This window comes from Pseudophryne corroboree, chromosome 11 (genome assembly GCF_028390025.1).
Source record: "Pseudophryne corroboree isolate aPseCor3 chromosome 11, aPseCor3.hap2, whole genome shotgun sequence".
NCBI classification, from domain to species: Eukaryota; Metazoa; Chordata; class Amphibia; order Anura; family Myobatrachidae; genus Pseudophryne; species Pseudophryne corroboree.
In genome coordinates this window covers 46,056,108-46,077,671 of record NC_086454.1, presented here as the reverse complement: position 1 = coordinate 46,077,671, position 21,564 = coordinate 46,056,108, and the positions used below count along the sequence as shown (strand labels likewise).

The 21,564-nt window shown below is 49.2% G+C and overlaps 1 protein-coding gene across 1 annotated transcript in view; it reads left to right on the top strand.

The window, feature by feature from the left end:
- The window catches only part of SERGEF (secretion regulating guanine nucleotide exchange factor), a 271,874-nt gene that overhangs the window by 73,673 nt on the left and 176,637 nt on the right, over positions 1-21,564 (top strand). The window contains exons 6-8 of the mRNA XM_063944109.1: positions 3,243-3,356; positions 16,954-17,016; positions 21,150-21,308. Of these exons, the coding sequence (XP_063800179.1) occupies positions 3,243-3,356; positions 16,954-17,016; positions 21,150-21,308 (336 nt within the window). The remainder of the gene's footprint in view (positions 1-3,242; positions 3,357-16,953; positions 17,017-21,149; positions 21,309-21,564) is intronic.

Genomic DNA, 21,564 nt, shown 5'->3' with positions numbered 1-21,564 from the left:
CAGCAGATGAGCAGGAAGAAAGGCCATAACAAATGTCCATAACACAACTAATGGGGGCGATTTATCAAACAGTGCAAAGAGCGGAGATTCTGCCCATACCAACCAATCAGCTTTGAGGTAACATTTATCAAGTAAATCCTATAAAGTGGTAGGTAGAAGCTCATTGGTTGCTATTGCAACTTGAACTTACCATTTGTCCATTCTTTATACTGCTTTATACCTCTCCCCCAATAGGGGGTATACAGTTAGTGCGGTTTTTTTGGGTTTGCCGAAAAACAGCATTAATTCAACCTTGGGTATTCAATTGCAGGCGTTTTCACAAATTTTTGAATCCCTTGCCCATGCCTTTTCACTATTTTATTTTTTTATCGAATTGGCATGGGACGAAAACGGACCCAAAAACGGGCGAAAATGCCTGCAAATTCACCAAAACATGTGGATCAGCGGCAAATTTGCCGATCCATGTGGTTTTCGTCAGTGCCGAATTTTTCGACCAGTCAAAAAAATCGGTATGGGTATTGAATAGGTCGAATGTAAACTCGACCTAAAAATGGGTAAAAAGTGCAGTTTTTTCAACTGGTCGAAAAAACGACACTAATTGAACTTTAATGTCTTTTGTTGTATCCTTTTTATGTAATAGTTAAGTCTCCTACATGCTGCCCGCTAACCCAGTGATGTGGGCAGACCAGAGGGTGTGATGATGCGATTCACGTTGCATTGCTTCATCGTGGTGCCACCCCCACATCTTGGACAGGTGTGTCCATAATAGGACATACCAGTCTAAACAAGATGATCTCCATAATGATTTTGACCTTACGAATTGCCCCCCAGGCCCTGTTGTTCATGGGTGGGATGAAAACCACATGGAACGGAAGGTTCTGTGGGTCTCTTGTATGGCACTTTTCTATTGCTTCTACCGCCCATTGTAACCTAGGTGGAGCATCTAGATGGCTGTCTCACCTGGTACACTTTTGGGAAGGGTCCACAGATCGGATGACTCTGGTCGACATAATTGTTTTGTTTGTTTGTTTTTTGGGGTGTTATTTTCTATGTTAAAACACGTTACCCCAGTTAGTGTACTACTTCGCTTGCCATGCTTCGGGCAAGGTTACTATTCCCAATCGTAATCCACGTGGATGGTAAATGATGGAAAAATAAAATAAACACGTGTCTACCATTGTCATGTCAACCATTTAATTCTGTCGACCTATCATCTGTCGACCTATCATCTGAATCCCATGAGATATGGGTGTATTCTGGAGACCGCCAGTCACAATACCGACCACTGCATCCTGCCCGATAAAAATCCCGCCAGTCGGCATGCCAACCAACAGGGACTATTCCCGCTCATGGGTGTCCACGACACCCATAGAGTGGGTATAGAACCTGTGGGAAGCGCAGCGAGCCACCGAGCCCGCAAGGGGCTTCGTTGCAATCCTCTCGCCGGCAATCCTCTCGCCGGCAATCTCACAGCCGGGATCCCGGTGTCTGAATTGTGACCGGTGTTCCCCTGACCGCCAGTCACATATACCCAACCCAGAGATGATACTGAATTCTGAAGGATCTTATACGTTTTCCAGAAGAAGTAGTATAGATTGAGAAGAGCAGTGGACCGTGCTTTGCAGTACTCCAGCTGATAATGGAAGTGGAGATGAGGTGGATCCAGAGAAATGGACTCAGGGGGTCATTCCGAGTTGATCGCTCGCTAGCAGTTTTTAGCAGCCGTGCAAACGCTAGGCCGCCGCCCTCTGGGAGTGTATCTTAGCTTAGCAGAAGTGTGAACGATTGCATCGTAGAGCGGCTACACCAAAAAATATTGTGCAGTTTCTGAGTAGCTTCAGACCTACTCAGCGCTTGCGATGACTTCAGACTGTTCAGTTCCAGTTTTGACGTCACGAACACGCCCTGCGTTCGCCCAGCCACGCCTGCGTTTTTCCTGGCACGCCTGCATTTTTTCGAACACTCCCTGAAAACGGTCAGTTGACACCCAGAAACGCCCTCTTCCTGTCAATCACTCTGCGGCGGCCATTGCGACTGAAAAGCTTCGCTAGACCTTGTGTAAAAATACATCGGGCGTTGTGAAAGTACGTCACGCGTGCGCACTGCGCCGCATGCGCAGAAGTGCCATTTTTTTACTTAATCGCATCGCAGCGAACATTTTCAGCTAGCGATCAACTCTGAATGACCCCCTCAGACAGAGTGATGTGATGAGAACCAGCTTAGGACAGTGCCCAGAAAAGTAAGGGAGTCTTTGTATTACCTCTTTCACACCAAAGTTGTAACCCAGGTTATTGCTAGAGCAACCCGGGTCCAGCCTTGGTGTGAAAGGGTCTACCCGGGTTGTGTTACCTGGGAATCAGACGCTGGTAGGTACCAGGGTTAAACCCGCCACTGCCTGCAGTGTGAACGGTGTGACTGAGGTCATCCTACCCGTGTCATGCTAAAAACACACAGAGATCTAGATCACTTGCACTTAGAGATTAGGGGGGGGGGGGGGGGTCATTCAGACCAGATCGTTCGCTGCAGTTTTTTGCAGCCGTGCGATCGGGTCTGAACAGCGCATTCTTGGGGGCCGCAATGCGCAGGTGCGTCGCTGGCTGCCAACGGAAACAGCGAAGAAAGCGTTCGCAGTGGCGAACGCAAGAAGATTGACAGGAAGAGGCCGTCCGGGGGTGTCAACTCACCGTTTTCTGGGACTGTCGAGGAAAACGCAGGCGTGCCCGACCGTTTCGGGATCCCGACGTCAGCTCCAGGAAGGATCATCGCAGCGGGTGAATAAGTCCTGAGCTGTGCAGAGACTGCACAATCTTTTTGCTTGTGAAGCTCTCTGCACAAGCGTTTGCAGCCCTGCACAGCAAATCCCCCCTCCCCTGTGCGCGGCGATTACCTGGTCGCAGCAGTGCAAAAAAAAGCCTGCGTGCGACCAGGTCTGAATTACCCCCTATGTCATCTTGAAACCATGTTTAATAACCCAGGTTAGACCTGGGTTTTTCGGTGTGAAAGTGGTATAAGTGAAGTGAGTGGTTACTTGTGTGAAATGCAGCAGAGAGTGGCAAGATAAATATATCTGAGCAATGACCTTTGCATTAACCAGTGATGAAATGATTGACCATCAAAGGCGTTGCTGTGTTACTGTAGAAAGCCATGGCTGACCAAGTTTATATGGGCTTTACCTACACAGTGTACTGTAACCTGTGGACTCAGGTCCACTTCATGAGTGGTTTGTTTTGTTTGCCCGGCAGAGAGCGGACAGACCTTGCAGTGGGGTTCTGGGCTGGCATCACATGCAAAGAGATTCTGCCACAGAAAATCCATTCATCCTTTCTACACAGCCGAGGAACCTTATCCGGTACCAGGTATGAGTTGTTTATACATAGAGGGAAAGTAACATCTGGTACTCTATTGGTTAGAAAGAAAAATTCTCTCAGGGTTTGCGTGAATTTGTGTTGAGCTTGCTGAGAAAAATGAGTGTAGGGAAATACTGAACATAACTTGGACACATGGGGAGATATTCACTTCCATGCAAGTACTGCTTGACATCACCAGAACTCCTCACAGCGCACATATCAACTACTTCTGATTGTGCCGACATCGCAAGTTTTACTGTGCACCTCTTTGTGGTGAGAGAGAAAGCTTGCAATGTCTGTGGGCGCAATGTACCGTTCTGGATGGTCTTGTCTCAGTCAACCTCCAATTCTACTATCCAACAGATCTTCTAGGAACTGATATGGCGTAGGTATTATATGTCAGCATTCAATTTCCTGAAGAAGGACAGCTAATCCATTGTGGCCACAGAAAGTAAGTTAGACGGCAGCGCTGCAGGTGCTAGGTTTTGGGCTGTCTGTATATGAGTAGATACTTCTTTAGAAAGGACACCACAACCTTAGTAGATGGAAAGACAGGAATACGAGGAGGAGGTTCAGGGTGTTGCTGCAAACATCTTTTGGACAGTGCATCAGCATTAAGGTAATTAGGCCTTGTACATAATTAGAGAGACAGAAGGATTCCAAACAGAAAGAGGGCACTCTAGGTACACAAAGAATATTTCTCTGACGTCCTAGTGGATGCTGGGAACTCCGTAAGGACCATGGGGAATAGACGGGCTCCGCAGGAGACTGGGCACTCTAAAAGAAAGATTAGGTACTATCTGGTGTGCACTGGCTCCTCCCACTATGACCCTCCTCCAGACCTCAGTTAGATTTCTGTGCCCGGCCGAGCTGGATGCACACTAGGGGCTCTCCTGAGCTCCTAGAAAGAAAGTATATGTTAGGTTTTTTATTTTACAGTGAGACCTGCTGGCAACAGGCTCACTGCAACGAGGGACTAAGGGGAGAAGAAGCGAACCTACCTGCTTGCAGCTAGCTTGGGCTTCTTAGGCTACTGGACACCATTAGCTCCAGAGGGATCGACCGCAGGACCCGTCCTTGGTGTTCGTTCCCGGAGCCGCGCCGCCGTCCCCCTTACAGAGCCAGAAGCATGAAGATGGTCCGGAAAATCGGCGGCAGAAGACTTCAGTCTTCACCAAGGTAGCGCACAGCACTGCAGCTGTGCGCCATTGCTCCTCATACACACTTCACACTCCGGTCACTGAGGGTGCAGGGCGCTGGGGGGGGGGGCGCCCTGAGCAGCAATAAAAACACCTTGGCTGGCAAAATAATCACAATATATAGCCCCAGAGGCTATATATGTGATAAATACCCCTGCCAGAATCCATAAAAAAGCAAGAGAAAAGTCTGCGAAAAAGGGGCGGAGCTATCTCCCTCGGCACACTGGCGCCATTTTCTCTTCACAGTGTAGCTGGAAGACAGCTCCTCAGGCTCTCCCCTGTAGTTTTCAGGCTCAAAGGGTTAAAAAGAGAGGGGGGGCACTAAATTTAGGCGCAATATTGTTTATACAAGCAGCTATTGGGGAAAATTCACTCAGTGATAGTGTTTATCCCTACATTATATAGCGCTCTGGTGTGTGCTGGCATACTCTCTCTCTGTCTCCCCAAAGGGCTGTGTGGGGTCCTGTCCTCGGTCAGAGCATTCCCTGTGTGTGTGCGGTGTGTCGGTACGGCTGTGTCGACATGTTGGATGAGGAGGCTTATGTGGAGGCGGAGCAGATGCCGATAAATGGGATGTCGCCCCCTGTGGGGCCGACACCAGAGTGGATGGATAGGTGGAAGGTATTAACCGACAGTGTCAACTCCTTACATAAAAGGCTGGATGACGTAACAGCTGTGGGACAGCCGGCTTCTCAGCCCGCGCCTGCCCAGGCGTCTCAAAGGCCATCAGGGGCTCAAAAAACGCCCGTTACCTCAGATGGCAGACACAGATGTCGACACGGAGTCTGACTCCAGTGTCGACGAGGTTGAGACATATACACAATCCACTAGGAACATCCGTTGCATGATCTCGGCAATAAAAATTGTGTTACACATTTCTGACATTAACCCAAGTACCACATAAAAGGGGTTTTATGTTTGGGGAGAAAAAGCAGCCGGTGTTTTGTTCCCCTATCAGATGAGTGAATGAAGTGTGTGAAGAAGCGTGGGTTCCCCCGATAAGAAACTGGTAATTTCAAAAAAATTACTGCTGGCGTACCCTTTCCCGCCAGAGGATAGGTCACGTTGGGAGATATCCCTTAGGGTGGATAAGGCGCTCACACGTTTGTCATAAAAGGTGGCACTGCCGTCTTAGGATACGGCCACTTTGAAGGAGCCTGCTGATAAAAAGCAGGAGGCTATCCTGAAGTCTGTATATACACACTCAGGTATTATACTGAGACCTGCAATTGCCTCAGCATGAATAGTGCTGCTGCAGCAGGGTCTGATACCCTGTCAGATAATATTATTACCCTAGACAGGGAGAATATGGTGCTAACATAGAGCATATTAAAGACGTAGTCTTATATATGAGGGATGCACAGAGGGATATTTGCCGGCTGGCGTCCAGAATTAATGCAAGGTCCATTCTGCCAGGAGGGTATTAGAGACCCGGCAGTGGACAGGTGATGTTGACTTTAAAAGGCACATGGAGATTATGCCTTATAAGGGTGAGGAATTGTTTGGGGATGGTCTCTGGGACCTTGTATCCACAGCAACAGCTGGGAAGAAAAATTTCTACCTCAGGTTTCCTCACACCCTAAGAAAGCACTGTATTATCGGGTACAGTCCTTTCGGCTTCAGAAAAGCAAGGGGGCCAAAGGCGCTTCCTTTCTGCACAAGGGAAGAAGGAAAAAGCTGCACAGACAGCCAGTTCCCAGGATCAAAAATCCTCCCCCGCTTCCTCTGAGTCCACAGCATGACGCTGGGGCTCCACAGACAGGTGCGGTGGGGGCGCGTCTCGGGAACTTCAGGGACCAGTGGGCTTGCCCACAGGTGAATCACTGGGTTCTGCAAGTAGTATCACAGGGATACAAGCTGGAGTTCGAGGCGACTCCCCCTCGCCGTTACCTCACATCAGCCTTGCCTGCTGCCCTCGGATATACGGAGTTAGTACTGGCGGCAATTCACAAGCTGTACTTCCAGCAGGTGAAATCAAGGTACCCCTCCTTCAACAAGGCCGGGGTTACTATTCCAAAAATGTTGTGGTACCGAAACCAGACGGTTCGGTGAGACCCATTCTAAAATTGAAATCCTTGAACACTTATATACGAAGGTTCAAGTTCAAAATGGAATCGCTCAGGGCGATTATTGCAAGCCTGGAGAATTTCAGGGTATCACTGGACATCAAGGATGCTTACCTGCATGTCCCTATTTACCCTCCTCACCAGGAGTACCTCAAAATTGTGGTACAGAATTGTCATTACCAATTCCAGACGTTGCCGTTGGTCTGTCCCCGGCACCGAGGGTATTTACCAAGGTAATGGCCGAAAGAATTATCCAGTACTTGGACAATCTCCTTATAAAGGCGAGGTCCAGGGAGCAGTTGTTTGTCAGAGTAGCACTATCTCGGGAAGTGCTACAACAGCACGGCTGGATTCTGGTTCCTACGACGCATCTACTGTTCCTGGGGATGGTTCTGGACACAGAACAGAAAAAAGTGTTTCTCCCGCAGGAGAAAGCCAAGGAGCTGTCATCTCTAGTCAGAGGCCTCCTGAAACCAAAACAGGTGTCTGTGCATCACTGCACGCGAGTCCTGGAAAAAATGGTAGCTTCCTACGAAGCAGTTCCATTCGGCAGGTTCCATGCAAGAACTTTTCAGTGGGACCTCTTGGACGGGATCGCATCTTCAGATGCATCGGCTGATAACCCTGTCTCCAAGGACCAGGGTGTCTCTGCTGTGGTGGCTGCAGAGTGCTCATCTTCTAGAGGGCCGCAGATTCGGCATACAGGACTGGGTCCTGGTGATCACGGATGCCAGCCTTCGAGGCTGGGGGGCAGTCACACAGGGGAAAAAAAAAAAAAAAAATTTCCAAGGACTTTGGTCAAGTCAGGAGTCGTCCCTACACATAAATATTCTGGAACTGAGGGCCATTTACAATGCCCTAAGTCAGGCAAGACCGCTGGTTCAAAACCAGCCGGTACTGATCCAATCAGACAACATCACGGCAGTCGCCCATGTAAACCGACAGGGCGGCACAAGAAGCAGGATGGCGTGGCAGAAGCCACAAGGATTCTCCGATGGGCGGAAAATCATGTCTTAGCACTGTCAGCAGTGTTCATTCCGGGAGTGGACAACTGGGAAGCAGACTTCCTCAGCAGACACGTCCTACACCCGGGAGAGTGGGGACTTCATCCAGAAGTCTTCAAACTGTTGGTAAACCGTTGGGAAAGGCCACAGGTGGACATGATGGCGTCCCGCCTCAACAAAAAGCTAAAGAGATATTGCGCCAGGTCAAGGGACCCTCAGGCGATAGCTGTGGACGCTCTAGTGACACCGTGGGTGTACCAGTCGGTTTATGTGTTCCCTCCTCTGCCTCTCATACCAAAGGTACTGAGAATAATAAGAAGGCGAGGAGTAAGAACGATACTCGTGGTTCCGGATTGGCCAAGAAGAGCTTGGTACCCAGAACTTCAAGAAATGATATCAGAGGACCCATGGCCTCTACTGCTCAGACAGGATCTGTTACAGCAGGGGCCCTGTCTGTTCCAAGACTTCCCGCGGCTGCGTTTGACGGCATGGCGGTTGAATTCCGTATCCTAAAGGAAAAAGGCATTCCGGAGGAAGTCATTCCTACGCTGATAAAAGCCAGGAAAGAAGTAACCGCAAACCATTATCACCGTATTTGGCGAAAATATGTTGCGTGGTGTGAGGCCAGGAAGGCCCCTACAGAGGAATTTCAGCTGGGTCGTTTTCTGCACTTCCTACAGTCGGGAGTGACTATGGGCCTAAAAATTGGGTTCCATTAAGGTCCAGATTTCGGCTCTGTCGATTTTCTTCCAGAAAGAACTGGCTTCACTGCCTGAAGTTCAGACATTTGTAAAGGGAGTGCTACATATTCAGCCCCTTTTGTGCCTCCTTTGGCACCTTGGGATCTCAACGTGGTGTTGAGTTTCCTGAAATCACATTGGTTTGAGCCACTTAAAACTGTGGATCTGAAATATCTCACGTGGAAAAAAGTGGTCATGTTATTGGCCTTGGCTTCGGCCAGGCGTGTGTCAGAATTGGCGGCTTTGTCATGTAAAAGCCCTTATCTGATTTTCCATATGGATAGGGCAGAATTGAGGACTCGTCCCCAGTTTCTCCCTAAGGTGGTATCAGCTTTTCACTTGAACCAACCTATTGTAGTGCCTGCGGCTACTAGGGGCTTGGAAGATTCCAAGTTACTGGACATAGTCAGGGCCTTGAAAATTATGTTTCCAGGACGGCTGGAGTCAGGAAAACTGACTCGCTTTTTATCCTGTAGGCACCCAACAAACTAGGTGCTCCTGCTTCTGAGCAGACTATTGCTCGCTGGATTTGTAGCACAATTCAGCTGGCGCATTCTGCGGCTGGATTGCCGCATCCTAAATCAGTAAAAGCCCATTCCACAAGGAAAGTGGGCTCATCTTGGGCGGCTGCCCGAGGGGTCTCGGCTTTACAACTTTGCCGAGCTGCAACTTGGTCAGGGGCAAACACGTTTGCTAAATTCTACAAATTTGATACCCTGGCTGAGGAGGACCTTGAGTTCTCTCATTCGGTGCTGCAGAGTCATCCGCACTCTCCCGCCCGTTTGGGAGCTTTGGTTTAATCCCCATGGTCCTTACGGAGTTCCCAGCATCCACTAGGACGTCAGAGAAAATAAGATTTTACTCACCGGTAAATCTATTTCTCGTAGTCCGTAGTGGATGCTGGGCGCCCATCCCAAGTGCGGATTGTCTACAATACTTGTGTATAGTTATTGCTTAACTAAAGGGTTATTGTTGAGCCATCTGTTGAGAGGCTCAGTTATATTTCATACTGTTAACTGGGTATAGTATCACGAGTTATACGGTGTGATTGGTGTGGCTTGTATGAGTCTTACCCGGGATTCAAAATCCTTCTTTATTGTGTCAGCTCTTCCGGGCACAGTATCCTAACTGAGGTCTGGAGGAGGGGAAAAGAGGGAGGAGCCAGTGCACACCAGATAGTACCTAATCTTTCTTTTAGAGTGCCCAGTCTCCTGCGGAGCCCGTCTATTACGGAGTTCCCAGCATCCACTACGGACTACGAGAAATAGATTTACCGGTGAGTAAAATCTTATTATTATGTGGGATTAGAATTCCAATTTGATAAATATACGTTAAAAAGGTAGAAATTAAATGAATCCACCCCCAAACAAACGGCACAGCGAAATATGCAAAATGTGAATTAAATTATAAAGGTACAAGGCCACATCTAACGCGTATAGAAACCACGATTACAGTTATCCTAATAAATAATATCGCCAATTTGGCTCTTAGTTGCATTTGAGGCCTCAGTATTGAGGATTCGCAAAATGAAGTATCTCTACTGCACTATACAATTATATACTGATACATGTGGTGTTTGCGTATACCATCCTCAAATGAATGAAATTATGGCCTATAAAAAGGATTATACTCCTTTGTATTATTCTAATTGTTTTTATATACAGTAAAATACAGTACAGTTTGACAGGGAGTATGACAGTCTTGCCTACCCTGACTGCTCGTCCTTGGACTTACTGTCTACTGTGCATTTAACTATGAAATCATGTGCCACTAGCTAGTACTGCTGAGTGATTCCATGTGATATACTCTACCATTATAAAGATGTGTCCACCCTCATCGCAGTCACGTTAAACAGCCCTCCTAGTCGCACCTAGGGTGGCCAACCTGGGCCGTTTTTTCAATCCCAGGTATCGGGATTGAAAAATGGTCAGTACCTGGTATTGGTTTGTTTCCAGTGTCGTACCCAGCCACCCCGCTCCCCGCCCAACACACGTAATTTACCCCCATGGTACCCGGGAGGGCGGCTGGCCAACTTCCCCTGTTTCTAGTTCCGTGCGGCTGGCTGCGCAGCGTGACCTCTGACTTTACGTCACACTGCGCAGGTGGAGCTGGGAGCTGGTGAGGTCCGGTGGCTGCGGCTGGCTGCGCAACTTGACCTTTGACTTCATGTCAAGCTGCGTAGGGGGAGGAGGGAGCTGGGCAGCGTCTGAGCCTCCTGAGGACGCTCTATGCTGCCCGTCATTAAAAAAACAAAGGACCGCCTGATCCCGAAATCTTCAGGATTGGAGCTTCCAATCCCAGTATTGAATCCTGGACGATTTTTTGCCTAAATCCCGGGATCCTGCTGATCCCGGGATTGGCCACCCTAGTCGCGGGTGGTATTCAGTATACCGGCTGTAGGGATCCCGGCGCTCAGTATACCGGCGCCGGAATCCCGACACCTGACATACCAACACCTATTCTCGCTCTTGGGGGTCCACGACCCCCCTGGAGGGAGAATAAATAGTGTGGCGCGCGTAGTGCGCCGCCGTGCCCGCAAGGGGCTCATTTGCGCTCGCCCAGCTGTTGGTATGCCGGCGGTCAGGATTCCGGCGCCGGTATGCTGGCTGCCGGGATCCTGGACTACACCCCTAGGCGCACCTAGTCATGAGTTTGTTTACTAACGCCGATGTCTTTTTGTGCATTTTTCCCCCAAAAAGTGTCTTTTCTCTTACTTCCTAGAGGATGCTGGGATCCATATAGTACCATGGGGTATAGATGGGTTTTTTGATAGCCACTGGCACTTTAACAGTTTAATAGTGTGGGCTGGCCCCTCCCTCTATGCCCCTCCTACCAGACTCAGTTTAGAAAATGTGGAGGGGAGCTCTTAGGAGTTTTTCTAGTTTTATTTTTTTCTAAGAGTGTTAGGTACGGGGAGGCTGCTGGCAACAGCCTTCCTGCTTTGTGGGACTTAGGGGGGGGAGTAGGAACCAACTCTAGAAGTTAATGGTTCTCTATCTCCGCTGACAGGACACTGAGCTCCTGAGGGTGCTGATCGCAAGTCCACGAGGCGACCGTTCACTCCCGCAACACGGCCGCCACCCCCTAACAGAGCTAGAGGAAAGAAAAGTGGTGAGTACAGCACCGGTGGCCTGGTTAGCGGGTCGCCGGCAGGAATGGCAGCACAAGGGTGTGAGCGCAGCTCTGGCAGGCTGCGCTCCATACAGGCTCAGCAACTTGTATATGTAGACGTTGCAGAGGGGTGTCTCCTGGGCCAGCAAAGATCACCCTAACACTGGTAAAACAGCTAACAGGGGCTAATCTCGCTGTTAGCACACAGAGACCTCAGATTAGTATAATCATTGTGCGGGAAGCCGCGTGCCATTACAGGGAGCGGGGCTTCTCCTCAGAGCGGATCCAGCACTCACCAGCGCCATTTTCTCCCTGCAAGAACGCTGAACACACGCTGACAGGGAGCGCTGCACCCCACCTAACTCCAGTTACTGCGGTACCTGGGTGTTGTAGACAGGGGGGGGGGGGGGGGGGAGTGTATTTAGTACTGTTCAGCCTATTAAAGTTGAATAGTCAGCACCAAGCATTTTATCATAATAACTGTCCTCAGAGGCGCTGTGAGGCTGGCTTCTTATACACTGTGACTCTCTGGGGGAATCTGTGTCTGACATTTTCCTGTATGTGTGTGTGAGTGTATATATCCACATTACCATGTCTAAGGGCTTTGTGTCCTGTGTTGCAGAGTGTGTATCTTCTCCTGAGAAGTCTTTCCCATGTACTCAGGACTGCAATGTGCTTTCCCAGCCTTCTGAATCTGAACCCCCATGGGTGGATTCTTTAAGGGGAATGATATCCCAGATTTCATCAAGGATGTCCCATAATGACAAAGAGACGCAGTTTTTGAGAAGATCTGTAGAGGGGTTGCAGCATTCAGCTCCCGCTACTTCCTCTACTAACCCACCTACTTACTCAAAGAAGCGTACACTTGCCCAGATACTGACACCGACTCTGATACAGGGGAAGGTGATGGGGATATGCAGGGGGTGATGCATCCCTTGGTAAGGGTGTGCGGCTAATGATTGAATCCATTAGGGATGTTTTACATATTTCTGAGAAGGTTCCTGAACAAGTAGAGGAATCTTCTTTTACGGATAATAAGAAATCCTCGCTCACCTTCCCTGCTTCTAAGGAGTTAAATTCTTTATTTGAAAAATCCTGGGAAAACCCAGAGAAAAAAATCCAGATCCCTAAAAGAATTCTCATTGCTTTCCCATTCCCCTGAGGAGGATAGAAAGAAGTGGGAAAACCCGCCCATATAGACGCTTCTGTATCTAGGTTGTCTAAAAAGGTGGTTTTACTTGTCCCTGGTTCATCTGCCTTAAAAGAGCCAGCTGACCGCAAGAATGAGAATACGCTCAAATCTCTTTACACTGCTACAGGCGTGGCGTTAAAGCCCATGATTGCTTGTGCGTGGTTTTCTAAGGCCATATTAAAGTGGTCCGGCACATTACTAGAGGACTTAGATACTATGGATAGATGTGACATTGAATTGTTTTTACGTCACATACAGGATTCTGCTGGGTTCATGGTGGAGGCCATGAAGGACTTTGGTATGCTGAATGCGAGGGCTACGGCCATTATGGTGTCGGCGCGCAGAGGACTCTGGCTATGCCAATGGACTGTGGATGCAGAATCCAAGAAAAGTGTGGAGAACCTACCTTTCACAGGTCAGGCTCTGTTTGGGGATGCGTGGATCTCCACGGCAACTGTGGGTAAGTCAACTTTTCTCCCCTCAGCAACACCGCCGACTAGGAAATCTTATCCTACGTCTACACTGTAGTCCTTTCGGACTGTAAAATTTTAAAAATCCAAATCCCCGTCCACCTTCTTCCGGGGTGGTTAGGGAAAATCCAAAAAACCTGCACCAACAGGTTCTCAGGAACAGAAACCATGTTCCGCTTCCTCAAAATCTTCAGCATGACGGTGGACCTCTCAGCCTGGGGATCGGGCAGGTGGGAGTGAGGCGAAAAAATTTCACAGCTGGGCGACATCATGCCTGGACCCCTGGGTGACAGATATTGTTGCCCTGGGCTACAGACTGGAGTTTCAGGAACTCCCACCTCACAGATTCTTCAAGTCAGGCTTACTGGAGTCTCTGAGAGCGGTGATCTCAGGTCTGGAAGAGGGGGAATTCCTGGTATCCCTGGATAACAAGGATGCATACCTTCACATTCCGATCTGGCCGCCTCACCAGGCTTATCTCCGATTTGTGTTACTGGATTATCACTATCAGTTCCAGGCACTACTATTTGGCCTCACCGCAGCACCGAGGGTGTTCACCAAGGTCGTGGCAGAGATGATGCTACTCCTTCGCAGGCAAGGCGTGAACATAATTCCATATCTGGACGATCTGCTGATAAAAGCATTGTCCAGGAAGAAGTTGTTCCAGAGTATTGCTCTCTCAACTCAACTACTTCAGGATCATGGGTGGATCCTAAACCTTCCAAAGTCAGATTTGGAACCGACATGGAGATTGCCTTTTCTTGGGATGATACTCGACACGGAAGTGAGAGGGTGTTTCTACCAGTAGAGAAAGCGTTGGTGATCCAATCAATGGTACGAGATGTCCTGAAGCCAGCCCAGATATCTGTTCATCAGTGCATTCGCCTTCTGGGGAAGATGGTAGCCTCCTACAAGGCTCTTCAGTACGGAAGATTCCATGTGAGGTCATTCCAACTGGATCTTCTCGACAGATGGTCAGGGTGGCAACTTCACATGCACCAGCAGATTCTTCTGTCGCCGAAAGCCAGAATTTCACTCCTCTGGTGGCTGCAAACTTCTCACCTACTAGAGTGCCGCAGGTTCGGGATTCAGAATTGGATCCTTCTAACCATGGATATAAGTCTCAGTGGTTGGGGAGCGGTCATCCAAGGGGAAAACTTCCAAGGAAGGTGGTCCAGTCAGGAATCTCTCCTTCCAATAAATGTTCTGAAACTAAGATCAAGCCATTCAGGTTCAGTCGAACAACGTCACAGCGGTGTCCTACATAAACAGACAGGACGGAACGAAGAGCAGGGCTGCAGTGTCAGAGGTAACAAGAATCATCCTCTGGACAGAAAGACATGAGGTGGCGCTGTCAGCAATCTTCATTCTGGGAGTGGACAACTGGGAAGCGGACATCTTCAGCAGACACGATCTCCATCCTGCAGAATGCGGCCTCCACACGGAGGTGTTCGCAGAGGTGACAAGCCGATGGGGTGTACCTCAGGTAGACATGATGGCCTCTTGCCTCAACAAGAAGCTTTGGAGGTACTGTTCCAGGTCGAGAGACCCACAGGCAGTGGCGGTGGATACACTGGTAACTCCGTGGGTGTTTCAGTCAGTGTACGTGTTCCCTCCACTTCCACTCATCCCAAGGATTCTCAAACTAACAAAAAGAACAAGAGTTCAGGCGATCCTCATTGCTCCGGACTGGCCAAGGAGGGCTTGGCACGCGGATCTTCTGGAATTACTGCTGGAAGATCCGAGGCCTCTTCCTCTTCGCAAGGACCTTCTGCAACAGGGGCCGTCCGCCTATCAAGGCTTACCGCGGCTACGTTTGATGGCATGGAGGTTGAACGCCAGATCTTAGCTCGGAAGGACATTCCGAAAAAAGTAATTCCTACCCTGATACAAGCTAGGAAGGGAGTTACATCTATACATTACCATCGGATTTGGAATAAGTATGTGTCTTGGTGTGAATCCAAGAAGTTTCCAACGGTGGAGTTTCAACTGGGACGGTTTCTCCTCTTTCTGCAAGCAGGTGTGGATGTGGGCCTACGCTTGGGCTCCATAAAGGTCCAGATTTCGGCCTTGTCCATTTTCTTCCAGAGACAATTGGCTGCCCTCCATTCTTGAAAGGGGTTCTGCACATCCAACCACCCGTTGTACCTCCTATGGCACCTTGGGATCTTAATGTGGTGCTGCAGTTCATGCAGTCGGATTGGTTTGAACCTTTGCAGGAGGTGGATGTCAAGTTTCTTACTTGGAAGGCGGTCACACTGTTGGCATTAGCATCTGCTAGACGTGTATCGGAATTGGGGGCATTGTCATGCATGAGCCCCTACTTGATTTTCCATGAAGCTAGAGCTGAGCTCAGAACGCGTCAGAAATTTCTTCCAAAGGTTGTGTCAGCTTTTCATATCAACCAACCAATTGTGGTGCCAGTGGCCACTAACTCCTCAATTACCTCAAATTCCTTGGATGTTGTGAGGGCTTTGAAAATGTATGTGAAGAGGACTGCTCGTCACAGGAAGTCGGACGCTTTATTTGTCCTTTATGATCTCAACAAGGTTGGGTGTCCTGCTTCTAAGCAGACGATTTCTTGCTGGATCAGGTTTACTATCCAGCATGCTTATTCTATGGCAGGCTTGCCGTGTCCAAAATCTGTTAAGGCCCACTCTACTTGTAAAGTGGGTTCTTCCTGGGTGGCTGCCCGGGGTGTCTCGGCTTTAAAGCTTTGCCGAGCAGCTACTTGGTCTGGGTCAAATACGTTTGCTAAGTTCTACAAGTTTGATACTTTGGCATCTGAGGATCTAAAGTTTAGTCAATCTGTTCTGCAGGAACCTCAGCACTCTCCCTCCCGTACTGGGAGCTTTGGTACATCCCCATGGTACTAAATGGACCCCAGCATCCCCTAGGGCAGTGGTTCTCAAACTCGGTCCTCAGGACCCCACACAGTGCATGTTTTGCAGGTAACCTAGCAAGTGCACAGGTGTATTAATTACTCACTCACACATTTTAAAAGGTCCACAGGTGGAGCTAATTATTTCACTTGTAATTCTGTGAAGAGACCTGCAAAACATGCACTGTGTGGGGTCCTGAGGACCGAGTTTGAGAACCTGTGCCCTAGGGCATAAGAGAAAATAGGATTTTATTTACCTACCGGTAAATCCTTTTCTCGTAGTCCGTAGAGGATGCTGGGCACTCGCCCAGTGCGTCGTATTCCTGCATTGTTACTTGGTTCAGTATTGTTATTTCAGCCGTTGCTGAATTGTTCCAAGTTGGTTAGCTTGGTTTTTCTTTTTGTTATGTGTGAGCTGCTGTGAATCTCACCACTATCTGTGTATTTCCTTCTCTCTAAGTATGTCCGTCTCCTCGGGCACAGTTTCTTGACTGAGTATGGTAGGTGGGGCATAGAGGGAGGGGCCAGCCCACACTATTAAACTCTTAAAGTGCCAGTGGCTCCCAAAGGACCCATCTATACCCCATGGTACTATATGGACCCCAGCATCCTCTACGGACTACGAGAAAAGGACTTGCTGATTAAAATGATACGTGCCATGCCTATATTCTGTATGCGAGCGCGCTTGTATCTGCACACGGAATGCTACGTACAGTGTTTTCCTGCACTGAGAATAGCGTGTGTCTGAGTTGTAGGAGAGAGTCATACATTAGAGTGCTGAGCATTCCACATTCTCTACCTGTCAGGTACACTTACTGTAAATATGATATCAGTGGGTGAGGGATTACTGTAGGTTTTACATGTCCCCCAGTTTTTTGATGCCTCTATAGCCACTCAGTAATTATACAGGCTGTATATATGACAACTAGTGTTTCTTTCATAGGTTTGGAAGATGTGAAAGCAGTACAGGTGACAGCAGGATCGTACCACTCCGTGGCTTTGTCAGGTAAGTGTATGGTATGTTGTCTTGACCTGTTATGGGAATCAAATATCACTTTTATTAATGACATTAAGCATCCCTCTCTGTAACTTTACTGATGGGCAGATGTGTCAGACCTTCCAAAATGTACAGTTGGAGAAGTTACCCCTAGTAACTAATCAGCTTCTAACTATCTGGTACTTGATACATGACACCTAGCAGCTGATTTTCAGGACGTTTCTAGACTGGCTATAAACCAGGATGTTTTGCCTTTTATAACATTGCTGTTTTAAAAAAAAGTCTGGCAAAACCTCAGGAAGGCTTCCACCCAGCTGATCAGGAAAGGCAATATAGATCTGCAGAGGAAATGTTTCCATGTATCCAGGGGATGTAGTCAATATCCCAGTGCTCAGAATCCCGGCAGAGAAATCCTAACGCTCAAAATCCCAACGAATCCTGGCGGTAAGTATAGGGGTTTTAGGCTTAGGCACTAGGGAGGGTTAGGATTAGGCTGCAGGAGGGGTGGGTTAGGATTTGGCTGCAGGAGGGGTGAGTTAGGATTAGGCTGCGGGAGGGGTGTGTTAGGATTAGGCTGCAGGAGGGGTGAGTTAGGATTAGGCTGCAGGAGGGGTGAGTTAGGATTAGACTGCAGGAGGGGTGTGTTAGGATTAGGCTGCAGGAGGGGTGAGTTAGGATTAGGCTGCAGGAGGGGTGAGTTAGGATTAGGCTGCAGGAGGGGTGGGTTAGGATTAGGCTGCAGGAGGGGTGGGTTAGGATTAGGCTGCAGGAGGGGTGAGTTAGGATAAGGCTGCGGGAGGGGTGTGCTAGGATTAGGCTGCAGGAGGGGTGGGTTAGGATTAGGCTGCAGGAGGGGTGGGTTAGGATTAGGCTGCAGGAGGGGTGGGTTAGGATTAGGCTGCAGGAGGGGTGGGTTAGGATTAGGCTGCAGGAGGGGTGGGTTAGGATTAGGTTGCAGGAGGGGTGAGTTAGGATTAGGCTGCAGGAGGGGTGGGTTAGGATTAGGCTGCAGGAGGGGTGGGTTAGGATTAGGCTGCAGGAGGGGTGGGTTAGGATTAGGCTGCAGGAGGGGTGGGTTAGGGTTAGGCTGCAGGAGGGGTGTGTTAGGATTAGGCTGCAGGAGGGGTGTGTTAGGATTAGGCTGCAGGAGGGGTGGGTTAGGATTAGGCTGCGGGAGGGGTGGGTTAGGATTAGGCTGCGGGAGGGGTGGGTTAGGATTAGGCTGCGGGAGGGGTGAGTTAGGATTAGGCTGCAGGAGGGGTGGGTTAGGATTAGGCTGCACTAGGGGGGGTTAGGATTAGGCTGCGGGAGGGGTGGGTTAGGATTAGGCTGCAGGAGGGGCGGGTTAGGAATAGGCTGCAGGAGGGGACAGTTAGGCTCAGACTGCAGAAGGGGTGGGTTAGGATTAGGCTGCAGGAGGGGTGGGTTAGGATTAGGCTGCAGGAGGGGTGGGTTAGGATTAGGCTGCAGGAGGGAACGGTTAGGATTAGGCTGCAGGCAGGGCCGGATTAAGGGCCACATGGGCCTGGAGCTGAAAATATTCAAGGGCCTATTGTGAGAAATGGGGGAGGTGTGATTAGTGCTGTGTAGGTGTGGCCAGAGCCATGTGGGCCCTACACTATCAGTTCCAATGTGTCTCTAAATATGTAAAAATATAAAAAAAAATATATAAATTTGTAAGAAAAATAGAAATGCAATCTTAATAAATATTATTTATAACCAACCTTGTGGCCAACTGGTGGCTAGTGATCATCATGCTGCCATGATGATGGGCCTATTTGTATGTGGAGGCCTGGAGCTGGAGCTCCATCCGCCCCATTGTTAATCTGGCCCTGGCAGTGGGAGGGGTGGGTTAGGATTAGGCTGCGGGAGGGGTGGGTTAGGATTAGGCTGCAGGAGGGGACAGTTAGGGTTAGGCTGCGGGAGAGGATGGTTAGGGTTAGGCTGTGGGAAGGGATGGTTAGGGTTAGGCTGCGGGAGAGGATGGTTAGGGTTAGGCTGAGGGAAGGGATGGTTAGGGTTAGGCTGAGGGAAGGGATGGTTAGGGTTAGGCTGCGGGAGAGGATGGTTAGGGTTAGGCTGCGGGAGAGGATGGTTAGGGTTAGGCTGAGGGAAGGGATGGTTAGGGTTAGGCTGAGGGAAGGGATGGTTAGGGTTAGGCTGCGGGAGAGGATGGTTAGGGTTAGGCTGAGGGAAGGGATGGTTAGGGTTAGGCTGAGGGAAGGGATGGTTAGGGTTAGGCTGCGGGAAGGAATGGTTAGGGTTAGGCTGCGGGAAGGGATGGTTAGGGTTAGGCTGCGGGAAGGGATGGTTAGGGTTAGGCTGCGGGAAGGGATGGTTAGGGTTAGGCTGCGGGAGAGGATGGTTAGGGTTAGGCTGTGGGAAGGGATGGTTAGGGTTAGGCTGCGGGTGAGGATGGTTAGGGTTAGGCTGAGGGAAGGGATGGTTAGGGTTAGGCTGAGGGAAGGGATGGTTAGGGTTAGGCTGCGGGAAGGAATGGTTAGGGTTAGGCTGCGGGAAGGGATGGTTAGGGTTAGGCTGCGGGAAGGGATGGCTAGGGTTAGGCTGCGGGAAGGGATGGTTAGGGTTAGGCTGCGGGAAGGGATGGTTAGGGTTAGGCTTCGGGAGTGGCCGGTCCCAAGGTAAGCTCAGCAGCTCCATAGGCTGGCACTGTGTGTAGGCTGCTAGTACTGTCCTGTCTGGTGTTTTTGTGGGCTGTCACTGATCAGTGAGGGGGAGGGGAGCTGTCACTGACCTCTGTGTATGTGTGTAGGTGACCTGTGTGTGTATGTGTGAAGGGTGGCACAGACCCCTATGTTTGTGTGTAGGTGACCTGTGTGTGTGTGTGTGTAGGGTGGCACTGACCCCTATGTTTGTGTGTGGGTGACCTGTGTGTGTGTGTGTGTGTGTGTGTGTGTGTGTGTGTGTGTGTGTGTGTGTGTGTGTAGGCTGTCACTGACCATCCTGTGTTTGTGTGTAGGTGACCTGTATGTGTGTGTGTGTGTGTAGGGTGGCACTGACCCCTTTGTGCTCAAACAGTGGAAGCCATTTAAAAACGAGAGGGCTCACGTTATGTATAAGTGTATAACGTGCTCTACCTGGTGCAATGTGTATAATGTGCTTTACCTGGTGCAATATGTATAATGTGCTTTACCTGGTGCAATGTGTATAATGTGCTTTACCTGGTGCAATATGTATAATGTGCTTTACCTGGTGCAATGTGTATAATGTGCTTTACCTGGTGCAATGTGTATAATGTGCTTTACCTTGTGCAATGTGTATAATGTGCTTTACCTGGTGCAGTGTGTATAATGTGCTTTACCTGGTGCAATATGTATAACGTGCTTTACCTGGTGCAATGTGTATAACGTGCTCTGCCTGGTGCAATATGTATAATGTGCTTTACCTGGTGCAATGTGTATAATGTGCTTTACCTGGCTTAAAGTGTATAACGTGCTCTATCTGGTGCAATGTGTTAAAATGTTCTTTACCTGGTGCAATGTGTATAATGTGCTCTGCCTGGCGCAAAGTGTATAATGTGCTTTACCTGGTGCAATGTGTGTAATGTGCTCTGCCTGGCGCAAAGTGTATACCGTGCTCTACCTGGCACAAAATGTAGAACGTGCTCTATCTAGCGCAATATGTATAACATGTTCTACCTGGCGCAATATGTATAACATGTTCTACCTGGCGCAGTGTGTATAACATGTTCTACCTGGCGCAGTGTGTATAGGAGGTTCTACCTGGCGCAGTGTGTATAGGAGGTTCTACATGGTGCAGTGTGTATAAGCGGCACTACTGTGTGGTGTAATGTAAATTGGCACTATTATGTGGCCACGCCCCTTCCCCATGAAGCCACTCCTCTAAAATTTTGTTGCGTGCCTATGGTGCGCACTTTCCATGCATTCATATAGTCAGGCCTTCTGAGCAGTAATCCCACCCGCTTGACAGACTCCAACCCCTCAACAGACCCCACTCCTATTAGGGCTGCTTCCATAAATTTTCCGGGCTGGTTTTCGATCCCAATCCCCCCTGACTGTATCACTCCGCCCCTTTCCTCACTAACAGATGATTATTGGTGATTGTGTCCCTGATCAGTGGACTTCACAAGCTCATCTCTGTCTTATCTGTACTCTCTGCAGCTGCAGGGGAGCTGTGTGTCTGGGGCAGCAATAAACACGGGCAGCTCCTGCACCCCGAATGTTTCGTCCTTCAGCCTCATAGAATAGAACGTGCCATGTTCCATGGGGAACCGATACGGGCAGTATGGAGTGGATGGAGCCACTTGGTTGCACAGACTGGTAAGAAGAAGACTATTTGTACAAAGCTTCCTCACTCAGGCCAAGCTTATCCTGCCCACTGCTGATTATATAGATATATTGGGCCCTGGTCTGAGTTGGACGCAGCTCGTTACCCTGACGCAAATATTGAGTTTTGTCTGCACATTTCCCGAAGCAAATTTGCTAATTTTTGCATATCTCAATCCGATTCTGAGTCAGATTTTAGCCAGATCGCTTATGACGGGAGATTTATCAACGCCTGGAGAGAAATAAAGTA